At 35.7% G+C, this 25,878-nt stretch overlaps 2 protein-coding genes across 2 annotated transcripts; one reads left to right on the top strand and one right to left on the bottom strand.

Annotated features, from left to right (window-relative positions):
* Window positions 1–124: 124 nt before the first annotated feature.
* LOC100250537 (phosphoribosylaminoimidazole-succinocarboxamide synthase, chloroplastic) lies at window positions 125–16,356 on the bottom strand. Its single transcript, XM_002285678.5, has 12 exons — window positions 15,971–16,356; window positions 15,327–15,428; window positions 14,997–15,126; window positions 14,275–14,367; window positions 14,107–14,195; window positions 12,222–12,302; window positions 10,273–10,362; window positions 10,102–10,191; window positions 9,787–9,837; window positions 9,653–9,699; window positions 550–607; window positions 125–473 (listed from the first exon to the last, which is right to left on the bottom strand). The coding sequence occupies exons 1-12, from the start codon at window positions 16,244–16,246 to the stop codon at window positions 414–416; spliced, it is 1,167 nt and encodes a 388-aa protein (XP_002285714.1). The 5' UTR covers window positions 16,247–16,356; the 3' UTR covers window positions 125–413.
* Window positions 16,357–19,129: 2,773 nt separating this feature from the next.
* Window positions 19,130–24,697, top strand: LOC100255718 (serine/threonine-protein kinase PEPKR2). The gene is made up of 4 exons (XM_002285677.5): window positions 19,130–19,352; window positions 19,833–20,617; window positions 23,601–23,897; window positions 24,056–24,697. The coding sequence occupies exons 2-4, from the start codon at window positions 19,846–19,848 to the stop codon at window positions 24,391–24,393; spliced, it is 1,407 nt and encodes a 468-aa protein (XP_002285713.2). The 5' UTR covers window positions 19,130–19,352; window positions 19,833–19,845; the 3' UTR covers window positions 24,394–24,697.
* The last annotated feature ends 1,181 nt before the right edge of the window (window positions 24,698–25,878 follow it).

Consider the following 25,878-nt stretch of genomic DNA (forward strand, 5'->3'; position numbering starts at 1 on the left):
TTTCATCAATTTTCCTTAAATTTTCTAAAAACCAAACATAACCTAAAAACATAAATGAATATAAATAATAGCTAAAAACCATGCCACTCCATATGGTCGTGGTTCTCTCTGATAAATTTGCAAATTGAGAGAAGACCAAATAGATATTTTAAATTGATTTGAAACCGTCATTTCCCAATTTCAGAAAGAGTTGTTGATAATTTAGCACCACATTCTGCAAATACAGGCAGACTTCCTAGTACATAAATAGTATTATTAAGCCACCAGCATAATCGAGAACATTATTTCACTAAATAGAAAATCCCTGATGCAATCTCAAGGCTCCACGTTCATCCATCGCCTGTAAGATCATTTCATGCTTGGCTTCTCACAAAAATTTCAACATAGAAACAACAACAAAAACTTTGGCGCAGTTATTGCAGAGATGCCAGTGCCAAGGAAACATTCCGGGAGATTCGATCATGTATAGGTTCCTGCATGAAGGAATGAGTATTATATTCATATATTTTTTTGTTTTGATAAGATAACAATGGTGCCTCTTTTGTTTACCTCCATCAATGGTATCTCAAATTTTGAGTTCGTTATTGTCTCATACAAGAAAACGTACCTGTCATGAGATCATTAATCAGTGGTAACCAATATATGACCGAATGAACTATATTCACCTTTCTTTTTTTTTTGTAGATAAGAACAAAGAGCATATATATAAAAAAAGGAAACACCAAAACAGCGTCCTAAAATACATAGAAAGTATACATTGCCCAATGGTTCACTCAAGTGAGAGAAGAAGAGAAACAAAAAACATCACCTGCTCTCATTTAGAACCTAATCGATCAATAAAGTTAAAAAGAGAAATAGGACCCACGTCTACAAATACCCTAGAACAAGACCACAAATTACAAACAAAATAATTTTTCATCATTTGGACCGAAAACTCTGCATTATCAAACACTAGCATGTCTGTTTCCTCCCAAACTGTCCAAAAGATACATAATAGGGTCGCCTTCCAAGACTTTTTGCAAACTTTACCTACAAAGAATCCATGCCACCTAAGGAGTGTCTCCTTGACCGAAGAAGAGAGAACCCAAGACACTCCAAAATCTGTCTACCCTCAACAAATGCATTTTGGGATTCAAATATCACTTTGCCCATTACCTTCTCAAGTCTATTGGCTAAAACCTTAGCCAACAACATATAAAGGTTGCCCACTAAGCTAATTGGCCAAAAATCTCTCAAGTCTTCAACACCACTTTTCTTTGAAATTAGAACCAGAAAAGTAGCATTCAAGGACTTGACAACTCTGCCCCCCTCATGGAAATTGCTAAAAAAGTTCATCACCTCTTCCTTCACAAACTCCCAACTAAAAAGCCAAAACATCATAGTGTACCCATCTGGTCCCGGTGCTTTCTTCTTGCCTAGGTCTGAGAGAGAAACGAAAACCTCTTCTTCCAAGAACGGATGCTCCAGCCTTGCAGCCTAAATGCCTCTTAGACTCTCAAAAGTCAATCCACCAATGTTGGGTCTCCACCCACCTTCCTTGGTTAAAAGGTTCTGAAAAGCCCCAACCACACCATTGTTTATTTCATTCTCCTTAGTAAGCCAACTACCATTCACCTTAACCTTAGCCAACCAGTTTCCTCCTATGGGCATTTGTCATCTTATTACCATCACCCTCCTTCAACCACACTTCCTTTGATTTATGCCGCCATGAAATTTCCTCCTTAAAGACCCACTTTTTATAATCCTCCCTTGTCTCATTTCTGGCTTCAACCTCTTCCAAAGACAAGGTTGTAACCCTCTCTTCTTCATCATAAAAAGCCACTTGGTTAAGGGTTGCTCCCTTTCTAGCTTCAATAATGTCGAACACATCTTTATTCCAGGATTTCAGAACTGCTTTTAAAGATCTCAGTTTTGCAACCAAAACAAAACTATAGGAACCATTAAAATTAAGACCCACCCACCAGTTTTTCAGCAAATCTTTAAAACCCTCCTCCAACCACATATTCTCAAGTTTGAACAGAGAGGGTCCCCTCCTCAGGGCCCCCCCCCCCCCAAACATCTTGAAGAATGGAAAAGTGATCAAATACCTGTCTAGGTAAAACACACACTACAACGCCCCATTGAAGAGGTTATCCCAATCTTCAGACACCAAGAAAAGATCAAGTCTAAACTAAGACTGATTATTCAACCCGCCACTCCAAGTGAAAGGGTCCCCCTGCAAAGGGTATCTCTCTGCTACAGGTCCTCTATGACCTCTGAAAATCTCCTCATGGCTGGGGAAAGGCCGCCTCCCCTAATGCGCTCCCCAGAAAACCTAATCATGTTGAAATCACCTCCGATACACCAAGGATCACTCCATAACCCCCTAATTCCCCCAAGCTCGTCCCAAAAACTTTCTTTGTTCCTCCTGCACATTGGGTCATACACCCTAGTAAAGATCCACAAAATACCATCCTCGCAATTTTTAAAACGGCACAAAATTGAGAAAATCCCTGCTGCCAATCCAACTAACTTAAGCACCCTATTATCCTAGAACACCAGAATTCCTCCTGCTGCACCTCTCAAATTGACAACACCCCAAGGCTATGTACAAGTCCACTAGACATCTCTTAAATTTTAGTTTCCTGCAAACAAACTACATCCAGCCTTTGCGACTTGACTAAGGAAATTATTGAGTTAATTTAGACAAGCATCCATGGAAATTTAAAATAATAATAATAATAATGAAATCGAATAGCAATTTGATTACATGCATGTGCACTTATCCATGTTCCCCTGTCGATTGACAAATTCGCAGCATAATCACCCTACCAGTTACAATATGGGCCAGAGAAACACACAAGAATCTTTCCTTCAGCCTAATCAACTAAGGTCAGATCTACTATTTCTTGGTGTAAACGGAAAGGATTTCCAGCTGCACAACCTTTTTTTTTATATATAGATAAACCCACAAAAATATATTAGATAAAGGGTGCTTGAAAGGCGACCCGAAGCATACAGGGAGTATACAAGAGTTACCTAAAAACAAGAAACAACAAAGACAAGCACTCACCCATCCAGCTGCACAACCTACAGTCTACAGATGATGATATTTGTTGAAATTTGGCATTCAAAGTTAGGATTTTAATTTAGGAAAGTATTTTAGGAATAAAAAAGGAGAGATCATTTAGGATGATTCAGTTTCCTAATTTTAGGAGAGAATCAAGCTAGATTGATATTTTCTTATTTAGTCATTTGTGTATATATATGTGTATGGTGTGTACCTAAAAGATCAATAAAGGAATTCAGAAATTCTTCATGGTATCAGAGCCAGTTTTCTGAAACCCTAATCCCTTCTGGCCACTTCTTATTCAGGCCGTCATTCATTCCGGCAAAACCTCTCTGGTCATCTCTCAATCCGACCATCTCTCTCTCTGGCCATCTCTCATTCCGGTCATCAGTCCCTGTTCTCAGAGCCAAGGGAGAAAACGTTTTCCGGACTGTCGAATCGTTGTCAGAAAAACTTCACCGCCGGCAACTTTTCCGACGAACTTTTCGGCGACGGTTTTTTTCTACACCGCAAGGAGCGCCTGGAGGAGATCTCCAATTTTTCCCAAACCACCGGAGCCAGAAAACCATCCACGCGCCGTCCACGCGTGTTTTTCGATCGGCGCGTGAGGGCGCGTGAGCCACTTTCCGGCGACGCGCTTCCTCCTCCAGGCTCGCCTGACGCCGACCAGCCACCCTTCTTACCTGTTTTTGCCATCCGAGCCCTGCACGTGCCTCTTTTGGGGTTCTTTTGCCTCCGCGGGCCCTCCGATCAGTTTTTCCGGCGTCCTCTAGCTATTTTTTCTCAACTCCAATCCCTGCACGTGCCTTGGGAAGTGTTCTTCTACCTTTCCGGTCCATGACAAAATACGGAATGGCATCATCACAAGTATCCAGCGTCACGTCACCAGAATCAGGGGGCAGATCTGAAATTCCAAACCTTGGTGGCAGTGATTCCTCTCCTATTCTCATCACAAGACACAAATTAAATGGCCATAACTATTTACAGTGGTCACAATCTGTGTTGTTGTTCATTTGCGGGAAAGGAAAGGATGAGTACCTCACTGGAGAAGCAGCCATGCCAGAAACTACAGAACCGGGTTTCAGGAAGTGGAAGATTGAAAATAGCATGATCATGTCATGGCTTATCAATTCCATGAACAATGACATAGGTGAAAATTTCTTGCTATTTGGGACTGCAAAGGACATATGGGATGCAGCCAAAGAAACTTACTCAAGTTCTGAAAATATTTCAGAACTTTTTCAGGTTGAATCAGCCCTACATGTCTTCCGCCAAGGAGAGCAGACAGTTACTCAGTATTACAACACACTCACAAGGTATTGGCAGCACCTTGACTTATTCGAGACTCACTCATGGAAATGTTCTGATGATGCAGCAACATACAGGAAAATTGTGGAACAAAAGAGACCGTTCAAGTTTTTCCTAGGACTAAACAGGGAATTGGATGATGTTAGAGGCCGAATCATGGGCATTAAACCCCTTCCAAGTCTCAGGGAGGCTTTTTCAGAGGTTAGGCGTGAAGAAAGTAGAAAGAAAGTGATGATGGGATCCAAAGAGTAACCTGCCCCAACATTGGATGCCTTTGCCCTTGCTGCTCGGTCATTTAATAGTAGTGGTGGAGATCGTCAGAAACGGGATCGGCCTTGGTGTGATTATTGTAAGAAACCAGGCCATTATAAGGAGACTTGCTGGAAGCTTCATGGCAAACCAGCTGATTGGAAACCAAAGCCACGGGTTGACAGAGATGGCAGAGCACACGTGGCTACCAACTCTGAGAGCACATCTGTTCCAGAGCCGAGTCCATTCAACAAAGAGCAGATGGAGATGCTACAGAAACTATTAAGCCAAGTTGGCAGTGGCAATACTACCGGTGTAGCCTTCACTGCTAATCGAGGAGGAATGAAGTCGTGGATAGTGGACACAGGTGCTTCTGATCACATGACAGGAGATGCTGCCATTCTTCAAAATTACAAGCCAAGTAATGGTCATTCATCCGTCCATATTGCTGATGGTTCAAAGTCAACAATTGCCGGGACAGGTTCTATAAAACTTACTAAAGACTTATATCTTGACTCTGTCCTCCATGTTCCAAACTTGGATTGTAATCTTTTGTCCATTAGCAAATTGGCCTGTGATCTCCAATGTGTTACTAAATTCTATCCAAACTCGTGTGTTTTTCAAGACTTGAAATCGGGGAAGATGATTGGCAGTGCTGAACTGTGTTCCGGGCTCTACCTCCTCTCATGTGGCCAATTCTCAAACCAAGTCTCTCAAGCAAGTTGCGTACAGTCTCAGAGCATGTTAGAGTCCTTCAATTCTGTGTCAAATTCTAAGGTCAATAAAGATAGTGAGATTATAATGTTACACTATCGCCTTGGTCATCCTAGCTTTGTTTACCTTGCAAAATTGTTTCCCAAATTATTAATCAATAAAAATCCAGCATCTTATCATTGTGAAATTTGTCAGTTTGCAAAGCATACTCGAACAGTATATCCTCAAATCCCATACAAACCTTCGACTGTTTTCTCTTTAATACATAGTGATGTGTGGGGTCCCTCCCGGATAAAAAATATTTCTGGCACTCGATGGTTTGTGACATTCGTTGATGATCATACACGGGTAACATGGGTTTTCCTTATGAAAGAAAAGTCAGAAGTCGGGCACATTTTTCAAACCTTCAATCTTATGGTTCAAAATCAATTCAATTCCAAAATTCAAGTCCTCAAGTCAGATAATGCAAAGGAATACTTTACTAGTAGTCTCAGTACTTATCTTCAAAATCACGGCATTATCCACATAAGTTCTTGGGTTGACACCCCACAACAAAATGGGGTGGCTGAACACAAGAATAAACATCTCTTGGAGGTTGCCCGGTGCCTTATGTTTTCCTCTAATGTTCCAAACTATTTCTGGGGGGAAGCTATTCTCACAGCTATCTATTTGATTAACCGTATGCCATCCAGAGTGCTTACCTTTCAATCCCCACGTCAACTTTTCTTAAAACAATTTCCTCACACCCGTGCAGCCTCTTCTGATTTACCACTCAAAGTATTTGGTTGCACGGCATTCGTTCATGTGTATCCTCAAAATCGTAGCAAATTTGCTCCTCGAGCAAATAAGTGCATTTTCCTAGGGTATTCTCTAACCCAAAAAGGGTACAAATGCTATTCTCCAACCAACAAAAGATTTTACACCACCATGAACGTCTCTTTCTTTGAACATGTCTTCTTCTATCCCAAATCTCATGTTCAGGGGGAGAGCATGAATGAACATCAAGTTTGGGAGTCTCTTCTTGAGGGTATACCTTCTTTTCACTTAGAGTCACCAAATCCTTCCCAATTCGAGCCCACTGAGTTGTCCACACCCATGCCGTCATCAGTCCAGCCAGCCTAGCACACAAATGTTCCTTCTCCCATGACCATCCAGTCTCCCATGCCTATTCAACCTATAGCCCCACAACTTGCTAATGAGAACTTACAAGTTTACATCAGGAGGAGGAAAAGACAGGAATTAGAGCACGGATCACAGTCAACATGTGGCCAATATATTGACTCCAATTCAAGTCTTCCTGAAGAGAACATAGGTGAGGATAGGGCTGGAGAGGTGTTAATTCCCAACATTGATGATTCTACTCTGCTGATTGCATTGAGGAAGGGTGTTAGGAGATGTACAGATCATCCAATTGGGAATTATGTTACGTATGAAGGGCTATCACCATCTTACAGAGCATTTGCTACTTCTCTTGATGATACTCAGGTTCCCAACACAATACAAGAGGCATTAAAAATTTCAGAATGGAAGAAGGCAATACAAGATGAGATTGATGCACTTGAGAAGAATGGGACGTGGACTATCACAGATTTGCCGGTTGGGAAGAGGCCCGTGGGGTGCAAGTGGATTTTCACCATAAAATACAAAGCAAATGGATCAGTCGAGAGATTCAAGGCTCGTTTGGTAGCTAAAGGGTTTACACAATCCTATGTGATAGACTATCAGGAGACTTTTGCTCCTGTTGCAAAACTGAACACTATCAGGATTCTTCTCTCATTGGCTGTCAATCAAGATTGGTGCTTGCAACAACTGGACATAAAAAATGCGTTTCTGAATGGTGACCTAGAAGAGGAAGTCTACATGGAAATACCACCTGGTTTTGAAGAAAGTATGACAAAGAATCAGGTTTGCAAACTCCAAAAATCCTTGTACGGCCTTAAACAATCTCCCCGAGCCTGGTTTGATAGATTCACAAAAGCAGTCCTGAAGCTGGGCTACAAGCAAAGTCAGGCTGATCATACTCTATTTGTCAAGAAGTCTCATGCCGGGAAAACGACCATATTGATAGTCTATGTCGATGATATTATTCTATCTGGGAATGATATGGAGGAATTACAGAATTTGAAGAAGTATTTGTCAGAAGAGTTTGAAGTTAAAGACCTTGGAAATTTGAAATATTTCCTTGGTATGGAAGTGGCTAGATCAAGGAAGGGAATTGTAGTCTCTCAAAGAAAATACATACTCGACCTTCTTAAGGAGACCGGTATGCTTGGATGCAAACCAATTGATACTCCTATGGATAGTCAAAAGAAACTTGGTATCGAGAAAGAAAGTACACTGGTAGACAGGGGGAGATATCAGCGGCTTGTCGGGAGCTTGATTTATCTCTCACACACTCGGCCAGATATTGGATTTGCAGTGAGTGCTGTAAGTCAATTCATGCACAGCCCCACTGAGGAACACATGGAAGCAGTCTACAGGATTCTTAGATATTTAAAAATGACACCAGGGAAAGGTCTATTCTTCAGAAAGACAGAAAACCGTGACACTGAAGTATACTCAGATGCAGATTGGGCAGGAAACATCATTGACAGGCGGTCCACTTCTAGATATTGTTCTTTTGTCTGGGGAAATCTTGTTACCTGGAGGAGTAAGAAGCAATCAGTTGTAGCCAGAAGCAGTGCAGAAGCTGAGTACAGAGCTCTTGCACAGGGAATCTGTGAAGGGATTTGGATAAAAAGGGTTCTTAGTGAACTGGGACAAACGAGTTCATCTCCAATTCTGATGATGTGTGATAATCAGGCAGCTATAAGCATAGCAAAAAACCCCGTGCATCATGACAGGACCAAGCATGTTGAGATTGACAGACACTTCATCACAGAGAAGGTGGCTAGTGAGACGGTTAAATTGAACTATGTTCCTACCAAGCACCAAACCGCAGACATCCTCACCAAAGCTTTACCTAGGCCTAACTTCGAAGACTTAACTTGCAAGCTGGGATTATATGATATATATTCTCCAGCTTGAGGAGAAGTGTTGAAATTTGGCATTCAAAGTTAGGGTTTTAATTTAGGAAAGTATTTTAGGAATAAAAAAAGAGAGATCATTTAGGATGATTCAGTTTCCTAATTTTAGGAGAGAATCAAGCTAGATTGATATTTTCTTATTTAGTCATTTGTGTGTATATATGTGTATGGTGTGTACCTAAAAGATCAATAAAGGAATTCAGAATAGACCTTTGGATACTGGGTCGTGATTTTAGAGGTATTTCCCCATCAAAACTCAGCACAGCTGAGAATGATATTCCACCCTTATTCTTTTATCTTTGGCGCACCTTTGATACTCTTCCATATTCTGTTTTTTCTTATTAACATGACTGTTTTTTCTTATTTATGCAAAATGTACTTACTAAATGTGGTGGCGACTCATTGCTGATTAGAAACCCACAATGAACACAAACTTAAGAAGAAAACATCTTACCACCCCTTTCCATGAATAGAAACACAAATAGGCAATGGTTACCGGAAAAATGTTATTCTAACTTCAATATTCTCTCTACTTAAAACATTCATCGTGAGATGCCTGAACTTGGTGGACATCTCAAGTGACCTCGGGTTAAGAGGTTGGGCATTCAACCCAGCCAAAGCTGAATAGGGTTTCAGAATCCATCCCAAAGTTATGACATCCTGATTTCTCACGTAATTGTGTCTATATGTGCATGCACAGAGAGGAAAAATAAGTTACATGGCAAAATTTAAAGTTGCAACAAGGCTATATGCTAAAATAGTCCCTAAATGAATCCAAATTTAGAGAGCTTATTACAATGGGAGATCCCCTCCTAATGATTTGTCATTTTACACCATATCAAGGAGCATCTAACAGCATATTCATTCAGAAAATGAACCAAAAGGTTCTACTTTAACTTCTAATTGTACACTATTGAATTAGTGACAAGTTACAAGCTTTCTATGCACAGCCAGTAGGCTTCCAGAACATGAGCTTGCTTATGGTCACCACGGCAATTTGACATAAAGACTGGAACACCAACAACTAAAAAATTCCAGGGTTCAAAAACAACAAAAGCAAATATGGTTCTACAGCTCAGATAACTATATGCATTCTGATGTCACTGCTCTAATTCTTGTATATAGTTACAACAATATGCTTAGAAGAAAAAATGAAAGATCATGGAGGGAAAAGAACATAAAAGCACTAAGGTGATGGATGGTGATGATGGGAGAAACAGCTATTATCAGGCCAAAAGACACAATGTTTTACACTCATTTTATTCCTTACACTGTAATTGTAGTTAAAAGGTGATAAAAGACATACCGCCAAGCCAATTCACTAACAAGTTCCGTGGGAGCATCAGGAAGAACCTAAATAATTGTATTGCCAGGGTGAGATTTACTGTCTACTTCGACATAAAGAAATACAGAATAAACAATGAACTTGATGTGACTTACCTCATCCTCATATGGATTACAGTGCTCTCTGAACCACAACCTCAAGAACTCCTAAAAATATATTTAATGTTTACTAAGTCAGAAGATTGCTCTTTGAACCATAAGGAGTCTAAATAGTTCTACAATCTATAGTGAAAATTTAAGGAACATATGGAACATGACATTAGAATACATCTACACGATGATAAAAGTAAGTAAATACAATGCAATCTCAAGAGGTTGGCAACCACACCACCTTTCCTGCAGTAGCACATAAATGCACAAGTAGGTATACTAGAAGAATAACAAGTAGACCTGACAGAATAAATAACACACCTTGTCAACATTTTCAGGTTCAATGCCGTTCCTAAAGCGTTCCTCATAAGAATTAGCAATCCAATATCTACTTGAATCAGGAGTATGGACCTGAAATTGACACATAGACATCAAATCTGCTCATGATAATGTGACTTTAGAGAGAGAGAGAGAGAGAGAGAAAGCACCAACCTCGTCAATCAAAAGAACTGTACCATCAGATCCCTTTCCAAATTCATATTTTGTGTCTACCAATATCAGGCCATGTTCCAAAGCCACATGCTGCATTCTCAAAGGCATAATGAATCAAGTTAAACTGATAACTACAATAAAAGATACAAAACAAATTACTCCAAAAAGGGCAAATTTTGACTAAACAAACTTTGTTTAACAATCTTGAAATACATGACAGAAATATAGATGCAATAGTAGCATTCAAAAGTAGTTGAAAGGGAGCCCCGCATAACAGCTAGTAACCAAACAATCAAACAAATTGTAGTGCATCAACTCATTCTCATAGCTGACCCATATCAGCTACCCCAATGAAAGTGTGAGATGACAAAAATTCCTGGCCACGAAGTGTAGGATAATATTTTACACATTTAAGGGTAGCCACCATAGAGTGTTAATGAATGCTGACTCACCAGTCTAATGAGTGCTGACTTTACTTTTGTTTTTTATTTTGATAGTTAAGTAGCAAGTGCAGAAGTCTCAACAAGCTATCCAAATTTAAACTACATATTTACTTCAGTAGTCATGTATGTATCCTTAAATTTGTATCATGTCTTTAATAACAAAAATATATAAACAGGTTGCTTCTCCTCTCTATCAACTATTTGTAAATTTCCTTTTCTTTTCCCATGTATTTTGCTTCCACACGTCCCTATCTTAAAAATATGAATCCTTTATATAACAAGCATCACAGATAATAACCACAACTATTTCAAAACTTGAAAACAAGGTTAGAGATTTCATGATTCTAGGGGGTAGAGAAACAATCCTCAGTTGTTTGATGCTTGACAAACTCGTAACAGCAGAGCAAGGAGAAGATAGTTTTAGTTTAACCATGCAGAGTGATAAACATTAAGAAACAAACCTACACAAAAGTAGAACATATATTTCATTGTTATGAAATAAGTACACAGAAGGACAAGAAATCCTTGCCCAAAAACAAAATCTAATACATAAATTCAATCACCCATTTCTTTATTATTCACCCAAATAGGACAATCACAGAAGCTCTCTCTACAAGAAAATTGGATAAACCCCTAGCTTTGGCCAGCTTTAGGCCTTCTAACAAGGATAGAATCTCTGCCAAAACAGATAGACCCAACTCCAGCATGTTTAGAGAACATTCTCATTAGCATTCTATGATAATTCATAAAAGTTCCTCTAATTCCTAACTAAGTTACTTAAGGATCACCGATCAAAATTCAACTTGATGCAACCTACTAACATTGGAGTCCATATAGAGAGTTTAAATCACCCATTATCACTACGTTATTGAGGGGGAGGTCTACAGTAGAGAACCAAACCAAAGGTGGGGGATAAAAAGCAATAGTTGTCAAAACCTATGATGACACTTGTTCACATTGTACACAAGCTCTCTGGTTTCTGCAACCAGTTTGGGTATTAAGTAATACAAAGTATACGATACCTTCTCTTAAGGAAAATATAATAAAATTTTTACCTCTTAAAACAATTTTAAGAGCAAATAAGTGTAGCAATATCTGTCTCTAGATTTTGGACATTGGCATTTCCAGCATCCCATATCCATTGCAAACTGTGGGATTCCTGTCTGTCTATGCTGATCATAGAATATAATACAGTTCAGATTGCAGGACACTTGAATTTTTTTTTTCCTACATTTAGATGACATAAAATGAGTTGAAACCTACAGCAAAGTAGTAAAACTTAATATATACTTTCACTTTTATTTTATTCTCCATTGTCATCGTTTTTTAAAAACTTAACCTTTTACAACATCTATTGTTGTTCTAATGGCTCCTAGGATAAAAAAAAATCATGGGCTAGTTGAAGCAGTAAATGGAGAAAAGCCTGTGGTGATTATATCCACAAAATATTTCTGAAACACTAAATTTGAACAGAAGCATGAACATAAGGGAAAGAAGATTAGTCACCTGACCGTATTCAAATAAGCTTAATGCTTTCCTACTCACTTCATCATAGTCAGCTTGAGTCATCAACCCAAGTTTAACTATCTGCAAGGAAAATGCATCAAATGTTAGCCAACTGACATGGCTGAGAGGAGATTAAAACAACAATATCTAACAAAAAAAAATTTGATAGTTATAGATAGATATGTATATATCTATATATTAGAGATAAAAAAGGGCATTGTCAATCCACGTTTTGTAGGATATATATATATATAGAGAGAGAGAGAGAGAGTATATATATATGCTAGTTTTTTTTATCAAATGCTAGTATTAGTTTCCCTTGCATCCAAGTTTTGTTTAATAGGTATGTACTCACTACATACAGGTATGTCATCTTTGTCGAATATGGATAACCAATACAAAATAAAACTAGTATTCCCATCAAAAAAAAAAAAAATTTGATAGGTCGGTTATTCCCATCAAAAATTAAAACTCATAATAAATTTCATATCAAATTTCAAACAACTAACATTAACATTTTAAAAGGCTATTGAGGGAAAATCTAAGCCTTGGCCCAAGGTGAGGTGTCATGAATTAGCCATAAGGTTACAAACCTCAACAAAATGAGGCCTAAGCCTCAATTATCGTGTACTAAAGCTATAGCCTCAAGGGTGTTACTTGCTAGGCTTAGGCTTGAAATATTCAATGGGCTTCAATAGGTTTCAAAACTTTGTGAGCTTTTGATATATATTTTATTAGAAGCTTGAGTTTCAACATTTAATGGGTTCTAATGAGTTTTGGGTTTTGAGGCTTCTAGAATACAATTTATAAATCTTTTCCCAAAAAAAAGATGTAGTTGAGTTGTATTTAACCCTATAAATAAAAGAAGAAAAAAATATTAAAAAGTAGAAAAGTGATAGGTATCTAATGAAGAAAAAAATACTAGCAATGTTATTGAATTTCCAGAAAAAGGGCCAAACTGATACAGAGATAGCTATTCGAAAGGCTATCACTCTCCCACCAGACACACACACCAGCCAAAACAACCACCCCCGCTGCCGCTCCCTCTTCCACAAATTCCCTCTTTCCTCCATAAGCTATCCCAGCCTGCACTTAGACCGTTACAACTAACTGCCAGGTGGTAATACACTCTTTCTAGAATACATATAACGTATAGGAGGCCTATCAAAAAGAGATTGAGAAAAGATGGATGAACCTTATGAGGACAATAGAGCAATTAGATATAATGACAATTCCTTAAAAATCCTACAATTGATAGTGATGGTGATGCTAAAAACTATTTGTTAAAGTCATCGAAGATAATTGAATTTTAAAAAAGAGAAAGAGGAACTGAATAGAAACTATCGATATTGATTATTTTATTATAACTTTTATGGTTTTTTCCAATAATAAAAAAAAACTTTTATGGTTTTCTTATCATTCTATTTTCAAATGGTTTTTTTTTTTTAATTTGTTTATCTAAGATGAGACTTGTGCCTAGTTGCAACTTGAGGTTTATTCCTTACATCATTTCACTATAATATCTCAAGTCCTCCTTTAGCCTTTTAAAACATTGCTTAGCATTTTAAGAGATCATACTGGAGCAATTTGTGGTAGCTCAAGAAAACAAGTCTGAAATAATTAGTGAATATTTGGTTAATCTTAAGTCAGTCTAAAATGGTTTGTAATTAGTTGCAAGTACAACACAAATGGTTGAATACGCATTCCAGACAAAAGACGGGTTATTTATACAGCAGCTTGTAGTCAACCACAACGACATCAAGATTACTTCAATATCTTTTCATGGGAACAATTAAAACTAGGGTTGTCAGTAACTACATATCAATTGGCTAGAAGAAAAACAAAAAACTGACAAATTATGCAAACATGAACAATATAGTCAAACCTCATCAGGAGCTATGGGGACATCATGATCTGCAGCCTTGGTTGTAGGTGTGAGTATATTTGCAGGAAGCTTTTGGTTTTTTACCATGCCTGCACATTTTAACAGACTATTCATTAGTTCAAAAATATAAATACAAAATAAAAACAAATGAATTGAGCGGAAGCACACCATCTGGGAGGGCATTGCCACAGTAGTTTCGGACACCATTCTTGTAGACAGTCCATAATGATGTATCAGTACTTCCAGTCACATAACCTCTGACTACAAATAAGTGGCAAAATTAATATCCACAAAAATGTTGATGGCTTTACAAATGTATATGCAAATGGGATGCAGCAAGAATTCTTATAGTCAAATAAGTCGAAAGCATGGAAATCATTTTGCACTACAACAACAACAATTACGTGATCATGACCCATGAACCTGAACCTAGAAAACATATATTCTACATAACATTCCCAACCCAACAACCAAAAAAAAAAAAAAAAAAGGAAATCATTGATCAAAACAACAAGAATATAGATTTTAAACAGAGACTTCAAACAGTATGTCCACCGGGTTGACCTATAATTAGTTCGCAGGTTTGGGCATTTCATTGAATAATTTCCACCAGTTAAAATAATTACAACGATACACATAATACAACAATATTGTGTTCCTTGCTTCATTCAAAAAAATAAATAAATGAAGCCGATTTTTAACTCTAATTTTCAAAATAAAGCCTGAAAAAAGGAGTTACAATCTTCAAATCAAGAACTAATAATTCTCATCAAAAGTTTATAAACAAAAAGGTTTATCTGATTCAAGCAAACCATTCTTAAAACAAATGCAATGTGTGTTTGTAACTTTTGCTAATGAGACTGAAAAACACTAAACCTCTAACAACTCACCAACAAATTCAACAGGAAAAACTGAACATTTCTTTGCAATTGTGACATTTTTATCAGGAGCCGACACAACTGCATTTGGAGCTATGTGCTGAGTTTTATCAAACCACCACAAACTTGTCTCATTAAGAACCTGAAAGTTGCAAGGCCAACCAGGTAAACACAATTAAGTCCATCGTTATGGTACTAAATTGACATCACTGGAAAACATCTATACACGCCATGGTGAGACTATTCGATAAAATTTCTACCAAGCTTTTATTTTGGCATACTTGATCCAACTAATTTGATTAATAACACAACTACTTAATAAGAAAAATGGCGGAGATAAACCTGGCCTTTGAATGGAATAGAAGCAAGAACTCTATCAAATGCACTCTGGCGATCTGTTGTGACAAGGACTAGATAATCCCCGCCATCATAGACATCTCTAACCTGTCAAATCAAACGGATGGGTCATTTGTCCAAGTTAAAACAGTAACCCCTGTTTGATTGATGATAAAACAATATAAAGAAGAAATTAAAAATGAAAAAAGAGAAATATAAATAAATCCACTTTCAATAAGCCAAATAGTTGCACTAGGTTCAGTCCTCTAGTCATTTGTCTATCGTAGCCCTAAACAATGAAACATCTGAATTCAAAATTTCAGGGACAATTTGGTGGCGGATATATAAATAATCCTTTATAAACGTTTATAATTTCGAAAAAGAAAACAATCTATATAGCTCTTGAGAATCTACCTTTCGAAAATGAAAACAATTTATTTTCTGCAAAGTTTTGGAAAACAGAATTAAAAACGAAATTATCAAACATGTCTTGCATGTCATTTTTCCCCTTCTCCGCTACCAGAGAAACCAGTCAGTTGTCTTCTATTTTCCAGCACTTTCTTAGCAAACCGAACCAATAAATTTTAAACAGGAGATAAAGAAAAATTCAAAGTTTCGAGGATTCAATTAGGGTTTAGGCGGACAAGCACCTTGCCTCTAGTTTTAGACTTAAGAGCGGGAACTGTGAGATGAAGGTTCGTTTCGGAGAGACAATTGGAGAGCGAGTGGCGAACGGCGCCGATAACCTCTTCTTTGCGATTACTGCTGATTAAGGCATCAAGAGATAATTGCTGAGATTGGTGCTGTTGGCTTGACATTGTTAGGAATTTAATCCATCTTGGCCCTGTTTTGCAGTAGGATATGGAAGACAAGACGTTGCCGCTGAGGGTTTTGGGATGGTTTAAGCCTGGTATGCACTGGGCCATTTTCTCTCTGTGGTTGCGTCAAGAAGCTCCACGGGGGCATTTATGCTTGCATTTTTATAGAGGGCTGATGCCTAATAGGCCCCAGTCCATCTATTGGACCGCATTAACCTGAATGGACTTGGACCGACCCGTATTTTGTAACAATGCCGCTGTAATAATGGAATCAGCAAGTAATCAAACATAGGTTAATTTCCGTCGGATTCTCTGAGTTTTAGTGTATATTATTTGTTAAGAGAATTGTTAAATAAACGCACATAAAATCTTTCTACCCAAAATTATTTTAAATTTTAAAGAATGTTAAATAAATGTACAAAAAATATCTGTACCTAAAATTCTTCTAAAAAATAAATTTCATCAACAAAATACATCTATAGAAGTTTTAATTGATAAAATTAAAAATTAATAATAATTAAGTGTATTTATATGGAGCCTTAAAGATATAAGTGAAATTACCACATCAAATATATAATACGATAAGTAGTCATATCTTTTTTTTTGTTTTCTCTTAATTGTTCGTGTTCTTCATTGTTGTTGTATATTAAAATAGGGTTAAATATGTGGTTTAAAAATTTATATATATATAATTTTATATATTTAATAAAATAATATAATTTTCTATTTATAATTTGAAATGTTTTAATCATAGATATATTTTTCTTTTAAAAAAAATAAAAACCAAATACAAGTATTATTAGATATAATATTTTAAATTTTTTATTTTGTATAATATTAAAGGATATTCTTAAGTATGGCATAAATATTATATTTTATTTTCTTTTATATTTCATTCTTTATATATATATACAAGGACAATTTTAAATTTCATTATATTTGGATTCTGAATTATTTATGATCATGAATTTTAAGATAAGCAACCATTTATAGTTGATGAAAATTAATTTGTATTTTAATGGGGATTCTCGATAGATATAAAAAGACCCAAAATTCTATATCAAATTTAAATTATTTATGATAGTAAAATTCAAGGTAAGTAATCATTTATAACTAGTAAAGTTTCTAATTTGGTTTATCTTGCCTTTTTAGTATAAAAAATTATTTTTTGTGAGTTTTTAAAATATGTTTATTTCTAAATTATAGTTTTATCCTAAAAATATTTTTTAAGGAGTTTAAAAACTTGAAAACTCCCCTAATTGAATATAGGGTTTTTGAAATATTTTACAATTGTGACTTTTCACCATGGGAGACTACGAATTTTTCAAATATAAAATGGATTTATTTTTATTGAAAAATGGTGGGACTTCAATATCAACAACTAAAAATCTTAGAAGTGCAACCACTCTAATATTGGTGAGTAAATGCATTTGGTCAAGTAACTTAATTTTTCGTCTTTTCATATTTAGTAAACTATTCGAGAGATTATTTATGGGTTTGACGTTATAGCTTATGGGTTATCGTTATTGCATGAAAATTAATTGCTCTTAATAAATATTTAATTTAAAAAATAAAATAGAAATTTGATAATCAAGTATTATTTTGGTTTCGTTTATGAAATACGAGCCAGACATCAAATTTATTTCAAAAATTTTATTTCAAGATCTCATCGTATGTAAATTGTATAATGAATGGAGAATATTAAGTGAAATATAAAATTAATTTGGAAGAAATTTGTTGGGTGGCAATGTATTTTTTTCTCCATTTTCTTATTACAATTGTTAAGGAGATGAAAGATGCAAATATTCCATCAAAGTTGACAATTAAGTCAATGAAAACAGTTTGCTTCTATTTTAAAAAAGAGGGTTTCTTAATCATAAAGAAAGTGGCTTTCTTAACCATTAGAAAAGTGGTTTCCTTAATCATTTTTAAGAACAAGCAAAAAGTAAAATATTACGGTTGGAAAGTTAGAGATTAGAAAAATACTAAAAATCAAAATTTGGATTCTATTTTGAAGAATATTTTTTGTTATTTAAAATAAAAAATTAGAAAAATATGTTTGATAATAAAAAATTGGTTTATGTTTTTTGCTTTTAAGAACATAAAACGTGGTGTTTTCAAAAAATATTTTTTAATTGTGTTTAGATTGTATTTGCTTATTTTTTAAAAATTGGTTTAAAAAATAATTATATAATATATAAAATAATAAAAAATAAACCACTATATATAAAAATTATTTTTAAAATATTAAAAATAAGTTAAAAATATTTTAGATTTTCAAACAAATTTTTGCTTTACAAAATATGAAAGAATAATTTTCAAGTATAAAAAACCACTTTTCAAAATTGTATTTGTTATTAAATAGATCCTTAATGTTTTTTAAAATAAAAAATTATTTGAGGCTTGGAGTGTCATCAATATATTTTTTTTTTTGCATTTTAAAAATAAAATCTATTTTAGTGTTTTATTTTTAATAATTTTAGTATTTATATAATTATTTTTAAAAGTAGAAAAATAATTAAAATATATCATTAAAAACCAAAAAAGAAAAGCAGAAAACACCTTATTTTGTTTAATTAATTTTTTAATTATTATTATTTTTTGTTTTTAAAAACAAAAAAGCTCTTATGAATCTTAAAAACACTTCCAAATATATTATTGAACTTCTCCCCCTCTCACAATCCAAGTCAAAAAGTCAAGTCTATGGGTAAAAGTAAAGTTTCCAAATGGATTCTTTTTCAAGAGAAAAAAATATTCATACATATTCCAAACTTAAATTTTACTAGCAAGAAATTATTATTTTCCTTTAAAAAAATAATATACCATGAATAGAATAGTTAATTTATGGTAAAATTAAATATACGATTTTATTTTTTTATATTTTCGGAATAATTTAAAATTAATTTTCTTGCGTAACCTAACCCGTTTACACACACGTGCGGCACGCGTGACGAAGGTAAATTGGTAAAACACTCGAGGCTAAGACAAAAGTCACAAAACCTCGCTCGCTGGTCTGTGCGCAATTCGATCACATCGATCCTTAATGGGAACCGATTCTTCTATTATTTCTAGGGTTTTGGTTTTCACTCTCTGATTATATTCCCTTTCCACGATTACGTAATCTCCGATTCCGATCGTATATTTTCAGTATATCTCTCTCGTATACCTATCTTTTCCGTTTATGAAATCGGCAGAGCATTGTGTCTCTTCGCGGGTTAGTAGATTTGCGCATTTTTTGTTAAAATTTGGTGGTTCGATTTTCGTTTTTCTTTTGATGATTTAGATAATATGTGGTTAGATTTTTTATTATGTTGAACTTATAATGATTCGTTTGGTTTCTGAGAAAGTTTACGGATTAAGTAAAGAAAAGGATTGAGTTCGGAATCATAACCTTTTTCTTTGTTTGGGACCCGGGAAAACTAAAGCCTCCACTAAGCGGAGCCTGATGCAATGACTTGGCTTAGTGAGTTGGAGTTTATCATTCCCAAGAAACCTAAAGGACAGACAGTGATGGATTGAATGATTTACTTTCTTTTTCCTTTATTTTCTCGGAAAGTAAACGGGGGCAAGGGCATGTTTGGATTGATTTTTCTTACTGAGCTGTTTATGTTTGACATTGGAATGGAGAAGTTTTTTTATAACTTATTAGTGAATGATTCAATATGGTGTGGTTTGGTTTTTGATGAAATTGTAGGTTAATCCCTGTGATGGCGTTGATGAGGAAGAGGAAAGGAAGTGAAACTGATACATGTTTGAATCAATCTGGGGTTTTGTCATCATATCCTCGCAATTCTGGATCGGATTTGTCAGTTGTTAGGTCCCATTTTTCATTGGAAGATTATGCAAGGTTGAGGAAGAAGTGCAAAGAAGATGTGGGTAAAGTTGAACCTGTTGGTTCGTGTAAAAGTCGACTCACTGGTGCTGCCACCGTGCCTCCATGTGGGATCTCGTCATTGGTTCCATCTGGAAGAGGTCTTAAGAGGAAGATAGGGTGCATTGATGTGGCTACACAAATGGGTAGGAAGAACAAAATTGAGAATGACTATGCTTTGGGTGAAACAATTGGTCAGGGTAAATTCGGGTCAGTTTGGTTGTGCAGGAGTAGGATTAGTGGAGTTGAATTTGCATGTAAGACCCTGAAGAAGGGAGAGGAAACGGTTCATCGGGAAGTAGAAATAATGCAGCATTTATCTGGCCATGCTGGTATTGTGACATTGCGGGCAGTGTACGAGGATCCTGAATGCTTTCATCTTGTGATGGAATTGTGCTCTGGGGGGCGATTGGTGGATCAGATGGTAGAAGAAGGGCAGTATTCAGAGCACCGGGCTGCTAATATATTAAGGGAATTGATCTTGGTGATCAAGTATTGTCATGATATGGGGGTTGTACACAGAGACATAAAGCCCGAGAATATTCTTCTTACAGCTGCAGGAAAGTTGAAACTTGCTGATTTTGGCTTAGCCATGAGGGTCGCAAAGGGTAAATATCTGACACCTACATGCAATGAACCTGCATGTTCTGCTTATTTTTTTTGCACTGATTTTCATTTCAGTACTTAATAATTTAGAGGCATTTGCATGTCTTACATTGATGCTGTAGATAATATCAAGCTTTCTTAAATCTGGTTTAGCTATGTACAGTGGGTTTGCACCATTATGGACACTTATTGCCATTGCTATTACTATAGTTTTCAACTTGTAAAATGATGATTTGTCATCACACATCACAAACCCTTGATTTTGATAACTGTTGCTATGTGTATGTGGATAACTCATCTTTGATAATAAACCTGTTGAGAGATGTATTTTTCACTAGTTCTTTTTATAGGCTATATTTTTTCCCCTTTTTTGTACCCTACCAGGGATCAAACCTAGGACCTCCCACATCCCCCTTTGCCACTTAAACGAGGCATAAAAAAAATGTATTTTTTCACATTTATAATTAGAAGATTGTTTTAGATACCTTATGATTTTGTAATTGCGGTACAATGTCAATCAACCTTTCTGATACAAGATGATGCTAAAAAAAGATGCCACAAGTGATCTTATATTTTGTCTAAGGATCTGCTGGTTACTGAAATTTTGTGATGATGACTGTTTTTCCCAATTTCTCAGGAAAGTAACTAATTCTTGCCTGTAATTATCTCTGTGGTAAAATGCTCTTATCCGTGTGTTTATTGTGTTATACTCTTGATGACATCTACTTGCCTACTCAAGGTTGTGGAAATATGCTTACATCTCAATATGCTTACATTTTAGATGTTTCTATTCATGATAATATTCAGGATAGGGTTGCTCCTTTCTCCCCAAGCCCAAAAGAAGGAAAAAAAAAACCCTACAAACATAAGTGAATGACCATCATTTTCCTCTGTGTACTTTGGGGTGCTTTTTTGGTGTCTCTTTTCTTAATACACTTTTCTTTTTACCTATCAAAAAAAAGGTGAATGACCATCATTTGGAAACTTGGGTCCATTAGAGTCAAAGTCAGTTTATGTGGAGATCATGAGGGGTAGTAATTCTATTTTCTTCTGGGCCTACTGGTTGATGCTATCTTTGTCCAGCTGAGATCCTCACCTCAAATGTGAGTGTTGAAGATGATTTATGGGAGTTTACAGCCCATATATTTAGAAAGCTTCCCAAGCCAATTTTTTTTTTTTTATCAGTAAATGAGAATAGTATTGAAAAGCGCCAAAAAGGACGCACTAAAGTACACACAATGTATACAACGGCAGCCAAAAAGCGCCAAAAAAAGGAAGAGAAAACAAAAAACTACTCCCTCCCTCAAATCGACCCCAACCAATCAATGAAATCATGGAACCTGCCTTTTATTCTGTTGCAGAATTTGAAACCTCTATGTTGCATGTTCCCTGATTTTTCATTTTGGAAAGGTGTGATCTGGGATTTGTAATGGATTAATAACTGGAAGGTTTCAGTAGCAAGAAAATCATAATCACTCTGAGTAATCCATGATTGGGTTTCTAGCATGGGATTAAAAAATGTGTTGGTAGAAAAAAAATTTCAGGTTTGGTGTAATCTTAATTCTTAAGAGAATGGTTTGGTGCTCCATGGTTTAAGCTTGCACTATCTATATGCAAACCATTGAGAAAGGTTTCAGCATGCTAGGGCTTGCAAAAACCGAAAGGTGAAAATGATATGAAAACATGCACTTTTTTTTTAAATATAATTTTTGGAAACTAGTTTTCTAAAAATCTCTTTAAAAATGGCTTTGTTTCAAGGAAACTTCAAAGATGTGTTCACATTTTCATTTTTCTATAAAGAAAGGCACTACTGAAAAGGATGTTCCCATAGTTTTTTGAGATCTCATTTTTTGAGTTTTGTGAAGTTGAAAATCTACTTTTGCAAGCAATAAAGAAAGGCCCTCAGCAAATTATTAGGTCAATGAAAACCTATCTTTAAAAAAAAAAAAAAATGAAACACCCTCAGCTCTTCAAGATCTTATATCCCAGATTAATCTTTTAGGCCTGGCAATTGGGGTTGTGTTAGGGATGGTTGGAGGTTCTTGTGTTGAGTTCCAGCAGGGAAAAAAATTTTACCCATCAAGAGAGATCTTATAACCCAGATTGAGTTTGATATTTAAATTTTTTTTTTTTTTTATGCTGAGTTATCCATGGGAAGTGGCCCAAGTCTTCTGCAATGATCCACCTATACTAGGGAGGTGAATGAATTGCATTGTTCCTTTCCCCAAGAAAATTAATCTTATGATTTACAGTATCAATAAATTGGAAGTGATACATGAGTCATCAAAGGGTTAGTTAGAATTGCAGTCCTGGAGGCCTTGGTTGCAGTGCTTAAGAATCCAAGTTTGTGTTTATTTGGGACCTGTTTCAGGTACAAGTGAAGATTTACAGTGCTATGGAGATCACATTTAAAAAAACAATACAACAAATGCAATAGATTTGGAGTATATTATATACATGGTGTACATTTTGGAATCTCAACATGTTCTATTTTATCTTCCATGATTCAGCTACAGAAAAAAGATATTTAACATGAGAAAATTCATGATTGGAATGTTTGGTGTTTATTATTCTACTTGTATGATATGATTTTTCATAGTGGATATTAATTTTTTTTTTTAATTTGTTTCTACTATGTAAATATTATCACAAATTTGCATGTATTGTAGTGAATGCACTGCCCCAACCCTTTAAGCCCATCAAAAGGTTTAATAACTTTTCCTTTAAGCTGCTTAGTGTTTCCATTACAGAACTTATAAGCTTTACCATTTTAATGATTTAGACTTGGCTGTGAAGAATAATGCTTTTGTGTGCCTTGCACTTGGATGGGTAGCATATGTATGTTGTTTTGCTAACTGAGATTACGTCCCTAACTTCTAAGAGGTCATGTTTTGACAGGAAATTTGCCCCATTATTTTCCGTACTACTTTTAAGTTATGCAATAGCTTTGCCTGAATCTTATTAAATGAACATTATTAACCACAGGTCAAAGCTTGTCTGGTTTGGCTGGAAGTCCTGCATATGTTGCTCCAGAAGTTTTATTAGGGAATTATTCAGAGAAAGTTGATATCTGGAGTGCTGGTGTCCTCCTACATGCTCTCTTGGTTGGTATGCTCCCTTTCCGAGGTGATTCATTACAAGCGGTCTTTGAGGCCATCAAGAATGTAAAGCTTGATTTCCACACGGGAATATGGGAGTCAATATCTAAACCTGCACGTGATCTGATTGAGCGAATGCTCACAAGGGATGTTTCTGCAAGGATAACAGCAGAAGAAGTACTAAGTAAGTTCCCAAATCATTATTCATAAGCATATGCTGTCTGCTTTTATTGGGTTTTCTTTACCCCTTATTTTATCTATTTTTGCATCACGTCTTTTGACAAAGTTCTTGATGCTAAATGATTCATAGCACTGAGTAATAATTTGATGGGTTTGTCTCAGGACATCCATGGATTTTGTTCTTCACTGAGCGTACATTAAATACACTGTCCATCAAGTCCAAAGTGAAGAGCCAACAGGTTGCATCTGAGCTGTCAGATAGACGTAGGATACGAGGTGGCCCTTTAGGTGATGCTTTGGGTCCAGTTTCTTTTTCTGGAAGTTCAAGTTGTAAGTCAGAAGACCAGGATGACGCTGGCTTAGTTGATGCACTGGCAGTGGCAATTTCACATGTGAGGATCTCCAAACCAAAGAGGAGCAGACTCTGTGAGCCAGCCTGCCCAGTACAGCAGCAGTGTTCTTCTAACATGAAGGCTAACAATCTATGTAAAGCATTTTGATCCTTCAACGGCACCAGCTGACGGACTGACACCACTGATATCATATCTCCACGGTTTTTTTCAGTTGGGGATCCGAAGTTGACCTGTCATGATGCAATTTTAATGGTTGAAGTGAATGACCACGAGCTGACATATAACTGAAACAAAGTGGTAACTCGGGCTTGCAAACCTTGGAATTTAGACTCAATTGTTTGATTTTTAAGTTTGCTGCGTTTAGCTTAACAATAACCATAACCTGATCAATGGGTGGTTCATGTACAAATTTGTAAATAATATGAATGAGGGTTTGCGTTGACTTGTCCAATATTTTGGGTTTGGATAGTAGTGTAGTAATGTGGTTCAATGAGATAGTTGTCAAGTAAATGGGTGATGGAAGAGATCAGGTATTTATAGATTTGACCATCGAGTAGATCCAGAATGTGGACCACCTCCTCAGCATAGCGTGGGCAGTGAAGCGAAGGTGATGAATTCCTTTCTCTTCTCCCCTCGCATTCTTCTACCTTCACTGCCATGATTCTTTGTGGTTTTAGAGGTGGTGGCGGTGAGGAATTGTTTGCTTCACAGGTGCAATCAACGTTGGGCCTGTGAGCACCAAATAACGACGCTATTTTTGTGTGGACCTTTAGCGACTCTCAGCACGGTCCTGTAGAGGCCGTATCTGAAACACTAGATCTAGACAGAATATGAGAATCAGAATCAATTTCATTTATATTCACTGATGTGTTTTCAATATTTTTTTAGCATATGAATCTATATTAAAAGTATGAACAATTGTATAACATAAGTTCATTGAAGGTGGAATATAAGTCTTTTCATCTCATACCTTACCTCTATAACATAATGTCTTTACATGATGACACAGAAAATGCCTTTTCATTTCGTACCTCTAAAACATGGAAGATATATTTTCATTTTGTACCTCTAAAACATAATGACATTGGTCATTACTATCGTCGGACTATAAAAGTAAAAAGTGTTTTATAATTAATTATTTTCTTCCCAAAATACCTCTATTAATTTATTTAATATAGTATAACTATTCAATTTTCACACTTTTTATTTATAATTTATCATTAAGTTATCAAAATTTAACTTACCTTTATTATCTATTTATTATAATTATTAAAATCAAATTAAAACCATCCAAGTGTAACCTATCCTAACTATTCCTTTTTAAATGAACTCTATTTATTAATACCATAGAGCTATTCAACTTCAACTTCTTTATTTATTTATAAGTTATCATTTAAATTGTTCTCGATTATTTATAGTATTTGAATATTAAAAAAAATTAAATTGAATTACAATATTGAATCCATCTTGTTCCATTGTCACACTTTTATCATTTTTAGCTTATTTTTTATTTAAAAATATTAAAATTGTTTAGTTTTTGGGAAATTGTGGTGGATGAGTAGCCAGGTGTCCTTCACTTTTTAAATTATTTTTTATTTTAATATGAGTAAATTGGGTATTAAATATAATTGA

This window comes from Vitis vinifera, chromosome 18, assembly GCF_030704535.1.
Source record: "Vitis vinifera cultivar Pinot Noir 40024 chromosome 18, ASM3070453v1".
NCBI classification, from domain to species: Eukaryota; Viridiplantae; Streptophyta; class Magnoliopsida; order Vitales; family Vitaceae; genus Vitis; species Vitis vinifera.